Consider the following 14,024-nt stretch of genomic DNA (forward strand, 5'->3'; position numbering starts at 1 on the left):
TTCTCCTGCCTCAGCCTCCCGAGTAGCTGGGATTACAGGCATTTGCCACCATGTCCAGTTAATTTTGAATTTTTGGTAGAGACAGGATTTCACCATGTTGGTCAGGTGATCCCAATTCCCAACCTCAGCTGATCTCGCCACCTTGGCCTCCCAAAGGGCTGAGATTACAGGTGTGAGTCACCCCACCTGCCCAGTGCCTTTTATGTGAGTTGAACAGTTCTACCTATTTAGTTAGAACAGCAGGGAGCAAACTTTGATCCTAAAAGCTAACAATATTCTCAAGGTAATTTCATCTTCTCTTGGGTCCCTTACATTTCTTTTTGAGGAAACATTAAGAACATAATTATCTTCATGACTGCCTTGTCTCTACATCAGCTGTTGGGAATCCATTCTGCCTGTGCTGATATGATAGGAATCTGTGAAGGATTTGTCTCTCGAAGATTCGTTTTGATGTTCACATTCATTAAAACAATTGTGAATTTTTTATAAAGGGATCTAGTCACTTTATATTATGTAACATGCACATCTAGAAAGTCACTCAAAATTGAGGTTCTCTTCTCAAAGTTTTACTGGCATGATTACAGAATAATGTCTGAGCAGCCTTCATGGTTCCAAACAGATGAAAATTATTTTTGAAGCCCTGGTTTCTTAAAATGCTAACTATTGGAACAATCGCAAGGATATTTTTTGAGGGAAAATGTGTTTTGATAAAAGTAAAACCGAAGTTAGGTTACAGTAAACTAACTTTCACAATTCTATACTTTTCAAGGCCCTAGCAACAGACCACCTCTCAGAGCCGAAGGCAGAAACATCCCCTTGCCACTTCCAAATAAACCTCGGCCCCCATCCCCTGAGGAAGAAGAGGTAAGAGAGCATACGTTTTTATTTTTGTTTGTTTGCTTTTCCCCTGGTAAAAGAATCACCAGAAACTCCCATGGAATGTTTTTCTGTACTTTTATCTTCTTCTTTACTTTTATTTTATTTATTGGGAAAAAAAGTTAAAGGAGAAGATCCAGATGAACAATATGTTCTTTTTCCTTGGTGTTTGTTCAGACTCTTGCAATGACAAACGTGTGTTTTGCATAAATAGAGAGAAAAATAATCCTGCTTTTTAAGTTTTCTACTTTATGACCTTGATTAGTCACTTAACTGCTCGTTCACCCAGTTTTTTTTTTAATCAAGCAGGTTATTATGCTAAACTGAAGAAATTACTGTATGTGTATCTTTTCTGATTAGAAGTTCCATACTGTAAGGAACACTTATTCACAGGTACTTTTGTAACCAGTGTCATGATGAAAAGCAGTTCACACAAAACATCTTCTATTTAGCCCAACTAAATGACTCTCTATGCAAATTAAGAAAACAAATGTTTCCAACCTCCTGGAATTGAGGTGGTGATTTATGGAAATGATTACCCAGAGGCCTTTCTTTTCACTTACATATGTAACTGTAAAATTTATTCAGTTTCTAAAAATTTACATTTTCAGAATTCATTAAATGAAGAGTGGTACGTTTCTTATATTACCCGACCAGAGGCAGAAGCTGCTCTTAGAAAGATAAACCAGGTATTGTGCTATCGTTTATTTTAACATAGTTATAAATATTCATGACGGAAGAAGGGAACGGACTTGTCCTGAGTACCAGTTACGGGCTAGGAATTCTTCTAGGTGTTGTTGCTAACTGTAAGACCTAGGAGACCCATTAGTGTCAGCTTCACAACTACCAGCACCCATAGCAGGGATTCCTAGGCTCAGGAATCATTCAGCTGGCAGAAGAATCTAAGTTAAGGCAGTCATTTGGTTGGCGGAATCTCAGGAGATTTTATTGACAAAAAAGTCTGTCTTGTCATGGGAATCATATGGTGTCAGAAGGAGACTCTCTTTCCCCCAAAGCTTCAACATCATACCAGCTCTAGCTTCCTCTTAACACAGATGTGCCATCCACATCGATGTGACAGGACCGATATTAAAGAGACAGCAGCAACTTTTTGCTTTTTGTCCTAGACATTTCTAGCTAGTCTTTTAATAGCATAAGGTGTTAAACATATTTCTCGTAGCCAGTCCTGAAACTTTACCTTAAATTTATTGATCAGAAATGGGAAAGCAAAGATCCTTCATCTTTCACATTTAAACTCTTCAGCATTTCTCAGTAGTAGTTGCACATTTAAATCACCTGGAGAGCTCTTGAAAAATCCTGATTCCTGGGTCTCACCTGGAGATTCTAATTATTCTGGAGTTCTGTATCAGCTCTGGGAGTCTTCAAAACTTCCCAGGTAATTCTGATTTGAAGCCAAGACTGTGAATCACTGGTCCAGAAGTGTGTTTGTTTAGCAGAAATGTTCCGACAGGCTCAATTAACTTGGAATAAAAGGAACAGAGGAAAGCCGGTACTGCCAACTCATGGCTATTTAAAGCTATTCTGTTTTGGTTTGAGGAGAAGGGAGTAGTTTAAAGGAGTCCTTACTAATTAATTTTATTTTAATATTAGATTTTTGTAGTATTAAATATTATGTAGCAATAATTTATTGAATGGAAATTTAAAGTACAGAACAGTCAAAACAGTAGTTTAGCAAATACCAGAAAAAAGATAAGAAAAGAGGAACATTTGCATTCAATTTTGGTCAAGTGTCTGATGAAGGAAAGACTACCTAGAGACCACAAGATTGTAAAAATGGTGAATTTCATGGCATTTGGGTGTTTTCTGACTTTGGATTTGGAAAAGAAAGGTTAGGGAATTAACTCACAGGAATAGTAGGAAGATATATCTTGAGTTAACCAATAAAGTTTGTTATTTCTCCTGGCCTTTTATTCACTCAAGCACCCATTATTTATTATTGAACAAAAGATTCCTTTTTTTATCAAGAGACTTTAACGAGATTGATTTGGAAATTTCTCTGATACAATCTCTGTTGCCTTTCTTGATAACAAAAAAACTCGTGACACATGGAATCTGTAGCTGTTTGGAGAACTGAATGTTCGTTGAATGACAGCTTTTGCAGTCAAGAAGCTGCAAACTGCAACTGACAGATTTGTCAGATCCCTAGAGGCTTGCCTACTACTGTTACAAGCAACAAAAATACTGACTTTCCCTGCTCTCGTAATAACAGGAATTTATCCTTTCAGGATGGCACTTTTCTGGTTAGAGACAGCTCTAAAAAAACAATAACCAATCCATATGTCCTCATGGTGTTGTACAAAGATAAAGTTTACAACATCCAGATCCGTTACCAGCAGGAAAGTCAAGTTTACTTGTTGGGAACTGGACTCCGAGGGAAAGAGGTAAGGATTTTAAATTTCAACATTTCCCCAAAATCTTCATTTATGCCTCTCTGCATCTTTTCATGGAGGAATCTTTGGGATTCCAGGCTGTATGGCGAATTTAGAGTTAAATCACATTAGTGAAGTCCTTCATTTATGGGAAGAGAAATAAAGCAAAATGTTTACAATAGTTACTTCTGCCATAGGATTCTTTCCTGTATATCTTTTATTCCAAATAATCACATGTATAACTTTTAAAATCAGGAAAATGTAAATTAACTTTAAAAAATCTATTTAGAGTTGTCAAAGGCAATTTCCTGCTATTATTCACCTCTGTGACATAATTTTAATGTAGGCTGCATTTTAAGTTGACACCACTGGAAAAGGGGACAAATCAGAATACTTGCTGTGGTGATTATTCCAATAACTTGGCTCATTTCTTAACAAAATGGAGGGTTAGCCCCATGAAGATGACCAGGTTGCCAAAGAAATTCTTCTCAGGCTGAGGTTTAGATTCTTATGCTAGTCACTTTTTGAGTGGTAATCAGAACGGATAGAAAGAAACCCTCAGGGCTGGTTTTCTGCAAAGGAAACTAACAACTGAAGGTAATGCCCCAAAGATACTCCAAGTTCAAAGTTCCAAAAGGAGGACCAGCTCAATGAAACATGTCCAGAATGAGAAACTGCTTTCCCATAACTTCTGATTCACCTGCTTTTGTTATGATAATGTTAATGAGTAGAGAATAGTGCATGCTTATGGTCAAATGTTTGAATCATTTGAATCATTGAATCATTTGACCATTTGGCAGTGGATAGAGCTGCACAGACCCTGTAGAAGCAGAGGTATTTGCCCTTCAAGCTTTATCTTGGTCCAGCATGGAAACACACAAGTACAGAGGACTCATTGCAGCTGCCATGGAGGGAGGCACCTAGCAGATTAGTCTTAAAGGAAGTGCATTATCCCATTAGGGTTCCTATGTGAGTTGTGACCCATGTCCAGAAAGTTGAATTAGGCCTTTCCCTCTCTAGCAATCAAGGCTGGGGTGATCCAGGCTATGGATGCAAAGACTTGGCTGCTGAGCCCTTATGAGTGTGGAGGTGGCAGTGAGGACACAGCAGAGAGTTCACGAAGGAACTCCTGTGCTATGCTGCAGATCCTACCTCTGGACACCGTGAACTGTGTCTGACCTCCTGAGTCCTTATACCTCCTAATAATATTAATGACTGGGGGTGAAATAGAGATACAGAAACTGAAACCAAAACCAAAACCAAAAACAGAGCAACCCTGTGGCAAGGATACTGTAATCATGACTATTTAAATGACCCCGCCATAGGAAGTTAAAAATATATGCATTTCAAATTACATAACACACACACATACATGCACACACACACACACATATACATTTTATCTTTTTTTTCAAGATGGAGTTTCCCTCTTCTCATCCAGGCTGGAGTACAATGGTGCCATCTTGGCTTACCGCAACCTCCACCTCCTGGGTTCAAGCAATTCTCCTGCCTCAGCCTCCCAAGCAGCTGGGATTACAGGTGCACACCACCACACCCAGCTGAATTTTTTTTGTATTTTTTAGTAGAGACAGGGTTTCACCATGTTGGTCAGTCTGGTCTCAAACTCCTGACCTCAGGTGATCCATCCACCTTGGCCTACCAAAGTGCTGGGATTACAGGCATGAGTCACCATGCCCAGCCCTTATTTTATCTTTTATCCATGGTTTGTTGGATGTCTGTGAGGAATTTTTTTCAAAGTTCTATGGCAGAAATCATTAAACTACTTGCCACATTTTACACACTTTTCCCACAATCCTCATAACATGAAGAGGCAGGATATATTATACAGATTAAAAAAACTGAGGGTGAAGTTCATGCTTTTCATTCCAATGCTGACTCATCTCCCTATCTTGACTCTTTCAGGACTTTCTGTCTGTGTCAGATATTATTGACTACTTCAGGAAAATGCCACTTCTGCTCATTGATGGGAAAAACCGAGGTTCCAGATACCAGTGCACATTAACGCATGCTGCAGGATACCCATAGCAAGTTGTAGCTGAGCAAATGAACCATCCTCCTGCCTCTGTTGCCAACACGAGATCAATCAGCTTTGGTCAACGGATAAACACTTAGGACTGAGTTTAACCCTTCCCCATGAACACAAGGGTATTATCCTTTCCTTTAAAAACAGTGTTTGAAATGAAGACTGTCAAATTCCCATAATTTATTTATTCTTCTTCAATGTTTGTAAAGTGCATGAGTAATGTTCACACTTGAAGTCTAGTAGTGCACTGTAATAATTCACTTTTTTAAAGTTGTGTATTTTTTTAATATCCATTTCAAAATACAGTAGTTTACACAGCTACAGAAACAATTTGGGGCAAGTTTTAAAACACTGAAACAGTAACAGTTATTGGCATCACATAAAACTGATTTGTTTTTACAGCCAAACCTCTGTCAGTCAGAGGCATTCATTAGTTTTATACATGTAATTTGAAAATGACTAAACCTCATTTTCTCAGCAGCAATAATTTAAGAGCCTTCAAAAATACAATTTTATTCTTACTTATTTGGTATTCTTTCCTGGGGGAATTTTTATGTAATTTTTTATGAAAAGATAAATGCATGTTGAGATAACTTCTGGGATTAAAAGTCTTTTGCTTTAATTTTTTGGTTTCCTAAAACAACTTTATTGACTTTTAGTCCATACTGTTATATTTTTGTCTTAAAAAAATTTAAACTACAAATAGCAAAAGAAAACATTTTCAATTTATGGATGAGACTTTGGTGGATTGTGGATGTAGGTTTCATTAACACATCTGGGGTTAAGTTGGCATTTCTTCACATCCCCACACCCACAGCAACATCACACACACCCCCACCTTCCCCCAACCCCAAAAACATTGTCCAGGGATATAGATTTTACCAAAGGCCTCCTGGGAAGACAAGGGAGCAACACTTTAAATTTGTTCAGACTTTCCTATTTGATATGGCTCTTCAATCTCTTGTCATCCCCCTGACAGCTCTGCCATAAAGCCCCTTCTCCTCATCCTTTCCAAACAGGCTGTATAAGTGCTTTGAAGTAATTCAGCTCTTTCTTTTAGTTTACAAATCTCACTTAACAAAAAGTATAGGCATTCAGCCAGATTAAAAAACTAGTATTCAGCCAAACAGTGACAATCAGTTGTTTTTCAAATTTTTCCCATTGGGACCTTGGTTATTATTGAACAACTTTTATTAGCAACAATTTTTGGCATTTCTGTTTAATCTACAAGTTTTCGGAATGGAGAAGAATATCTTGCATCTTCATTTTCACGAACCAATAAAAAGAATATTGGAAGGAATCTAAGAAGTCACCAGTTTAAAACTCATGATAGGCTAAGATAAGGAGTATATGGAATGAAGAGACTTTTAACTAATGATAAAAATTGTGTTTCCCAAAATCTCATCCTTAACCAGAAGTTCTCAGTTTAGGTCCAAAACTTGGGAGTTCTAAGGCTGAAAACCCTGCATTCATTTACATGTCTATACAACAGGCTATTCAGCAAGCATTTACTTAGTGGCTCTTCTGTGTTAAACAAGTGAGCTAGTTGCAAGGGAGTCAGGATAGCATACACCATAGGTTCTCGCATGGAGTAAGTTCACTTGTCTTGCTTCACCATATTCTATTCTTAGGGTTCAAAAATATGTAAAACAAAGGACCTGACAGATTTCAAAGCAACGATTTGGTAGTGAATCATGTTTATAAATCAAACATGCATTTTAAGTCTCCTGGTGGAATGGGCCATTAGAATTAAGATGTTCTATTCCACGGCTATGACTGAAGTCAACGTGGGGAAGCTGATATTTTCATGACTAGCATTTTCTTTCAAGCACCGGCAACTCCTTTTGGCTAGGCCTTGCCTCTTTTCTTGTATGTGATCCCAGATGCATCAATGGGAGTTGCTCAGAATCCTGCTCAGTGATAAATATCTTACTAAAGCTGGGTCAGTCAGGGTCACTCTCTGGAATGTTACACATGAAGCCTGAGACAAGATCTTTTATCTGGGGTCCCCAAAAGGCAATGCTATATACTTGGAGCTGTCTGCTGCCCTGCAACTACTCCCATTTACCAATTATCTGTAAGAACCGGTCTGCTGTAGAAGAGAATGAGGCCAACATACAAAAACACAGTAAAAGGATAGACGAATTATTGGGGTCACTGAAATCTAGCAACCATGGACTTCCAACTCACATGACTCAAATGCTTCAGCTGGTTGAGTTGTGCTTGGCACTCACTAACAGGAGAGTTCTGATTAATATAAACTCATACCATCAGTTAATAATTTAGTAGCTCTCTTTCAACCTGAGCCAAATTCAAGCATAAGCGAAAGGATAAGCAGTGACCCATGGCTAATTTCCTATGTCATACGCTTGCAATCAGGGAGGTAAGTTAAGCCATTCTGAGAAACATTAAACAGCAGCCTTCAAGAACATAAACTGCTTTACAACATTATTTTAATTTTGTTTTAAATTATATATATACAAATCAGTAAACTCAATTCTCCCAAATATTTGTTAATTCAAAAATAAACTCACAACAAACAAATAAGAAATCAGATAGAAAAACTGTTAGAAACAAGGGATACATCTGATATTTCAGCCTCTTCAAAGAGGGGGTCGTTTCTTTCTGCTTCTGTTAAGTTCTCAGTCTTCATGGGATGATTAAAATGTAGGGTAAGGTCACAAAGCAATAACTGGGAGAGCTCTGTATAAAACAAAACAGAAGTTATATTTTAGCACATATGTCATAAAAAACTATTATTGCTTAAAGTAGCTATTTCTTCCTAATTTCTAATTTAGTTTTTCAAGTGATTAGTGATCAAACCACAGCTTAAGTGTGCCCCATTCTAATTTAAAATAAGATTTATGTATTACAAAATAAACATGGCATAAAAATTTACTAAAAGGGGGCTCTTTAGCCCAACTTCTCAGCTAAATTGTAACTTGATTTATACAAATTTGACTTATATGGTTTTAACTTATTTTTATCTAAGTTATACATGTATATATTCCCAAGAATCAGATAAGTTTAAGGCATGTTACAAAAAATTGCAGTTCCAATCTCCCAGAGGCAACCACTTTTAATTTATTTTATTATTATTATTTTTTTAGCTCACTTTGTTTTTGTTGCTTTGGTAGTTTCGGTGTGTCTGTTTTGAGAATTTTTATTGGTGTAAGGGGTGCAGTGGTGTTTACCTCCATATCGCTAAATGACATGCTTATTTGATTGTTTTTTTCAATTTTCAGTGTTACCTGCCCCTGACACAGAAGATTAAGATACAGCTCTTTCACTCACCCTCTTCTCTCACAATATACTTAGGGAAAAATTTTTGCTTAGTTCATGTATTTAATGTTTAAATATTAATTATACAAATATTCTTCACAGCCGACTCTTGTTTTATGACATATTCCTTCCTGCACACAACCCATCAGAGTTAATAAATGGGCTTTTTCATTGCTTCATTATCAGAAATTTATCCCAAATATCCTCCAGTTGAGTAAATTTCCTCTTGGCTTATTCAACGCTTTAGCTATTCTATTGTTAAATGTCTCTCCTCTCCTGGAGCCTTCTGATTTGCTCCGATATGAACTAATTGCTTCTTAGCACTGCTATACAGCTAGTGCTAATAAGACTGTGTCGCCAAAAAGACAATTGGAAGTTCTGCACCTGTGGTAGTCAATAATGTGGGGTGATCTGGCTGGGTTATTTTATGATAATTTCTGCTATTAGTATCTTTAGATCTTTTATCTTAGGCTGGTCAGATTCCCGAAAGGAAAATCTACATGGAGGGTATAAGTCTGGTTGCCAGTATTTTGGTAGCCCATGAAAAAAAAAAAAAAAAAAACCGGAAGTCTTATAATTTGATATGTAAACTTTGTTTCATCATCCTTCTTTACCGTATAGTACTCTCCCTCAACCTATGACTAGTGGCTCCAGGGTAGAAATCCTAAGACTCGTTTCAACCTCAAGTCTTTTGTCACAGTGAAGGGACAGCTGCCCAGCTATGCAGAGGGCAGAAGAGACCTTAGGGAACTACAATTCTTCAATATTTAACTAGTCCTCCTGTTGTGATCCAGATTTCACCCCTACTTCCAGAAGTTTCTGGTGCCACCATGAATTGAGTTGTAGGGGTTATTTTTGGCTTTACTGAGCCAGCTTGGGGTTCAGATTTTTGGACTTTGGGGTTCAGATTTGTCTATTTGCTTCTCCATTTGTTTTTTGTTTTGTTATCTCTTCTTGGAATCTCTTGTGGATTTTTGTCTCTTTAAAAATCACTTAAATTTGAATCTCAGGTCTACCGCTGACTAGCTGCTTAACCTTGAGAAAGTTAAATCTCTTCGTCTTATTTACACATCTGTAAATACCAATGGCAATAGTTCCTACCTCATAGGATTATTATAAAGAGAGTTCATTTGTGTAGAGCTCTTAGACAATCCCTGGATTATGGTAAATGCTATAAGGGTTAGCTGATGACATTACTATTTAGGGAAGGAAATGACGGTGCACAGAGTGTTCATTTAATCCTCTATATTTACCAGAAGTCCATCTCCCGAGTGTAGCTCTACAGGTCCCTCAGAGCCTAACTGCCTGACCTACCTAAACAATGCCTCAAGAAAACATCTATCAGAGTTATTACATTTTATTTCAGGAAAGAATAATCTCCAAACTAGAAAAATTATATAATCAAGTGTGGGAGGAATCTAAAGCTTCTTAATTGTTTTAAATGAGTTCAAGCATCCAAAACCATTTATTCACTTAATAAACATTTTTCAAGAATTGAAGCAATCAAGGCACAGTGTTAAGTGCTAGAAATACCCCTAAGGAGCTTACAGTTGAGCAGGGATAAGAAACGTAAGGAAATACACAATTATAAAACAGCATAACAGGTAGATAGGAAAGGGCAGAAGGGATAACATACCGGCTCAAAAAAAGTTTTCCAATGTAAGAGACCTTGACTGCTAATAGTTAACCTGGTGTGGCGGAGGTGGGGCATAACAGTGGGATTTCAGGACAAGTATGTGTTGAAGCAGATACAGAAGAGCACTTGTGGATATGCAAATAGTTCAGTATGGTTAAAGCACAGAACATGCAGGAAGAACAGAGTAAGAGACTAGAGAGGAAAGGAGGGGCCTGATCTCAACAGGTCATATAGTCCATTCTGAGGACAATGGGGAGCCAATGAAGGTTTTCTGCAGATTTGCATTTTAGAAAGAATCTTCACCGTGGTGTTGAGACTGGTTTTGAGAAATGATGAATTAATGGTAGTCAGATTTCTTTAACATCATACTCTTCAGAGCCTTTGTTAATATGCACTGTAAATTTGTGAAATACATAGCATAAAGCACTTCCCAAACTTATTTGACCATAAAAGCATGGACTCAGTTCTACTGTACACCATCTACTAACATCTTTTGAAACAGCGGGGTTCACAGATCAAAGTCTAGGAAATGCTGTCCTAGGAGAACACATGAAAAAAGTATAATAGGCACTCACTATTTGGTGCCAAACTAATGGCCACGCCCTCTTCTTCTTGGTGTCACAGCTTGATTTCATTTGAGGTGCTCCTTTCCCCAGCTCCAGTAGTAAGTTCTGACTGGTCCAAACCAGTCTTGGCAGTCCCAGTCCCCTTGGCTGTGGCTGCTGTAAGCATCAGCATGTGATGCACATCTGGCCAATGAAAGGGAAATGTGCTGGAGGGATCTGGGAAAAGACTTATAAAAAGAGACTGTCTATACACGCCCACCTCTGAAGGTAATGACCATTGGGAAGTGATAAAGAGAGTGAACATGAAAGAGCAGAAAGATGGAAAGAACCTGGTCCCCGACAAAACCTTTAAACCTCTGAATTAACTTTAGGGCTGAGCTACCTTGGATCTTCTTGTTTTTCCTTATTGTAAAAGTTAAGTTGGTCTTTTTGTTACTTATAGTTGTAGGCCTCAAACTACATATTCAGTGTAGTTTTCATGGTTAGAAATAGGACTCTTAGGTGAAAGCAATAGGGGAAGATTTCAGCTAGCCCATAAGGAGGAATTGTTTAAAATGGAATGGACTGACTAGTGAGACAGGAAGTTTCCCAAGGTAAGACATGCTTGGTCAGGAATAGATTATCCCTAGAAATATTCAGTCACAGAATTGTGATTTTATGTGCTTGGAATAAAATAACAGAATATGTCTGTGAGGCGAGTGACTAAACACCATGACCTATAAGGTCGAATCCTACTATATGAACCTGCTGAAAATGAAGAAGCTTTAAGTCACAGAATCTAATTTATACTTTTTAACTTGGAATGAACCTCATGTGGCTTAGTAAGAGTTCATAAAGACAATGAATGTTGCAGAATGTGATATAGCGTTGTAATGGTGTGATGAAGGGAAGAAAGGGAAGTAAAATTTACAGAGCTTAGACAAAGTGATAAGCCTGTTAGTGTCAGGGATGGGAATTCAGGTCTGCTAACTCCAAAGTCAAACATAATCTGTCTTTAGAGATCTAGTTCACTTACATTGCAAACATTTCTTAAGAAATAGAGAAATCGTAATGAGTGGGTAAAATTCATTTATACCCCAGCAGAAACACAAATTGGCTCTACTATTTATTTTATAACAATGATATGCAAACATTTTAGTGATTGAATACTTACCTTTTATCTTCTTCAACTCCAGAGAAATTGTATTAATATTTTTAATTATTTTCTCCACATGTAGCTTATGATCAGTAACACTCGTGTCACCCATCTGATTTTAAAAGAAAAACAGAAACAATGTATAAATCAGTATTTATGTGTTTTTTAAAAAACTTGCATTTTCAGTATTTCTATAAATCTGTTATTTCAGAAATAACTATGAAACAAATCTTTTTAAATGGTTAGAATTCTAACATCAAAAGGCATCAGTGTGTTATGTAATATTTTTCCAACTGAAAACTTCAGCTGGAATTCATAGGATGAGGTTCTTTCCTTAATCAAACCATATCCACAAGATAGGGCTTACAATGGAAATGAAGACGCCCCTTTTCAGAAAGCTTCAGCACTTATAAACTACCTTACAATTTAGCATTTGTGTTAAGAGCTTCTCTAATTTTCTGTAAGTCCATGTCTTTTTCTAACTTAATAACAGGGCCCACATAAGATTTAAGTACACAGTGAAACTCAAAAAAGAATTTGAAGCCGGGCGCGGTGGCTCAAGCCTGTAATCCCAGCACTTTGGGAGGCCGAGGCGGGTGGATCACGAAGTCAAGAGATCGAGACCATCCTGGTCAACAAGGTGAAACCCGTCTCTACTAAAAATACAAAAATTAGCTGGGCATGATGGTGCATGCCTGTAGTCCCAGCTCCTCGGGAGGCTGAGGCCAGAGAATTGCTTGAACCCAGGAGGCGGAGGTTGCGGTGAGCCGAGATCGCGCCATTGCACTCCAGCCTGGGCAACAACAGCAAAACTCGGTCTCAAAAAAAAAAAAAAAAAAAAAAAAAAAAAAAAAGAATTTGATTATAATTCATTAAGAGGATAATTCAATTATAATTAGCTAAGAGGACAGCAAATGGCTATTTTAGTTTTGAGAGTGGGTAACAGGCATTTTAATTTTGGTTAACTGAAATGTATACATTAATACATTACTATGTTATACAGTACCTGTATTTAACCAATTGTTTCACATACAAATATACAGAGAGGTGGTTCACTAGAAGCTAGTCTCAAGCTGTTCACTCTCTCAAAATGACTTGAAAAACTCAACCTCAATTGGCATAGACAATTCCAGCAGTGTGAGAGGTGGGCAGTTATGGGTCAAGGTGCTTGTCCAAAATAATGAAAAGAAACCAACCTTTAAGTCGATCTTTGCCTCTACCTTTTCCTGAGCACGGAGAATTTCTCCAATTTCTCTCACTTCAGAGCCACTGCGAAAGAACTGATTTTGTTTCCCAGATATTAATGAGTAAAATGCACTCTGCAACTGCCCCCCATCCCCTATACTCTGGGAAGTCAACTATGTTCCTTGGGCATGCCAAATTAAAAAGTTAGAGGAAAAAAGAAAGACGGTATTTTAAACATGGGGTAGAGTGGTGGAATCAAAGAACTTCAACAATGAGGGGGAAAAATGTTAAAAAAAAAAAAAAAAAAAAAAAAAACGTATAGTAGAAACTAAACGGTTTTAGAGTCCAAGACAGTGGCCTCTCTCCGCTCTGGGGTCCGGTTCTTCAGGGCCCTCGAGTGCCCAGCAGGAGGGTGGGGTGAGGGCACAGTGGCGTGTGGCTGGCACTGGACTGGAGGAAGGACAGGGCCGGGTCAAGCCCTCCCCAGGGAGCTCGGTCGAGCCACTATCCAGAAAGGAGAGGCTGCTCCAACTGTAATTCACCAGAAGTGGGGAAGCAGAGACCAGGCTGTAGGTGACGAGGGAATGGGGGCCCAGAGGCCAGGATGTCGCAGACTCAAGACCTGATATTACTAAGGCGCCATCTCCGCACCACAGGACACCGCCCAGGCCCTCAGCCCTAGGGAACCATCGTTAGCACCGCAGGTTCTATTCTGAAAGCCCAGCCTCCTTCTTGGCCCAACAGACACCCGGGAGGAGCCCCAAATCTTTGGGGCCCTCAGCGACCCAGCGGCCCATGAAGCACCCCAGATCTGTGGGGCCGTGAGCGGCCGAACCACCTAATCGACGGCTAAAGATGGAGTGTGAGGCAGCTGGAAGTTTCCACAGTCCTCGCCCTCCCAGACAGGATT

At 38.5% G+C, this 14,024-nt stretch overlaps 2 protein-coding genes across 4 annotated transcripts in view; one reads left to right on the forward strand and one right to left on the reverse strand.

Annotated features, from left to right (window-relative positions):
- The window catches only part of LCP2 (lymphocyte cytosolic protein 2), a 53,356-nt gene extending 45,278 nt beyond the window's left edge, over window positions 1–8,078 (forward strand). Inside the window, exons 18-21 of the mRNA XM_017547705.2 lie at window positions 770–864; window positions 1,488–1,565; window positions 3,123–3,278; window positions 5,190–8,078. Of these exons, the coding sequence (XP_017403194.1) occupies window positions 770–864; window positions 1,488–1,565; window positions 3,123–3,278; window positions 5,190–5,312 (452 nt within the window). The 3' untranslated portion in view covers window positions 5,313–8,078. The remainder of the gene's footprint in view (window positions 1–769; window positions 865–1,487; window positions 1,566–3,122; window positions 3,279–5,189) is intronic.
- CUNH5orf58 (chromosome unknown C5orf58 homolog) overlaps window positions 7,747–14,024 on the reverse strand; it is a 42,946-nt gene continuing 36,668 nt past the window's right edge. For 2 of the 3 annotated variants that reach the window (XM_037745431.1, XM_037745430.1), the window contains 3 exons: window positions 13,126–13,198; window positions 11,948–12,041; window positions 7,747–8,013 (listed from right to left, as the gene is read on the reverse strand). In XM_037745431.1, coding sequence (XP_037601359.1) covers window positions 7,862–8,013; window positions 11,948–12,041; window positions 13,126–13,198 — 319 coding nt within the window. In that variant the 3' untranslated portion in view covers window positions 7,747–7,861. Of the gene's footprint in view, window positions 8,014–11,947; window positions 12,042–13,125; window positions 13,210–14,024 lie in introns of all 3 variants that reach the window. The other variant, XM_037745429.1, reaches the window with a different exon arrangement.

Source organism: Cebus imitator, unplaced genomic scaffold (genome assembly GCF_001604975.1).
Source record: "Cebus imitator isolate Cc_AM_T3 unplaced genomic scaffold, Cebus_imitator-1.0 Scaffold200, whole genome shotgun sequence".
Taxonomy (NCBI): Eukaryota; Metazoa; Chordata; class Mammalia; order Primates; family Cebidae; genus Cebus; species Cebus imitator.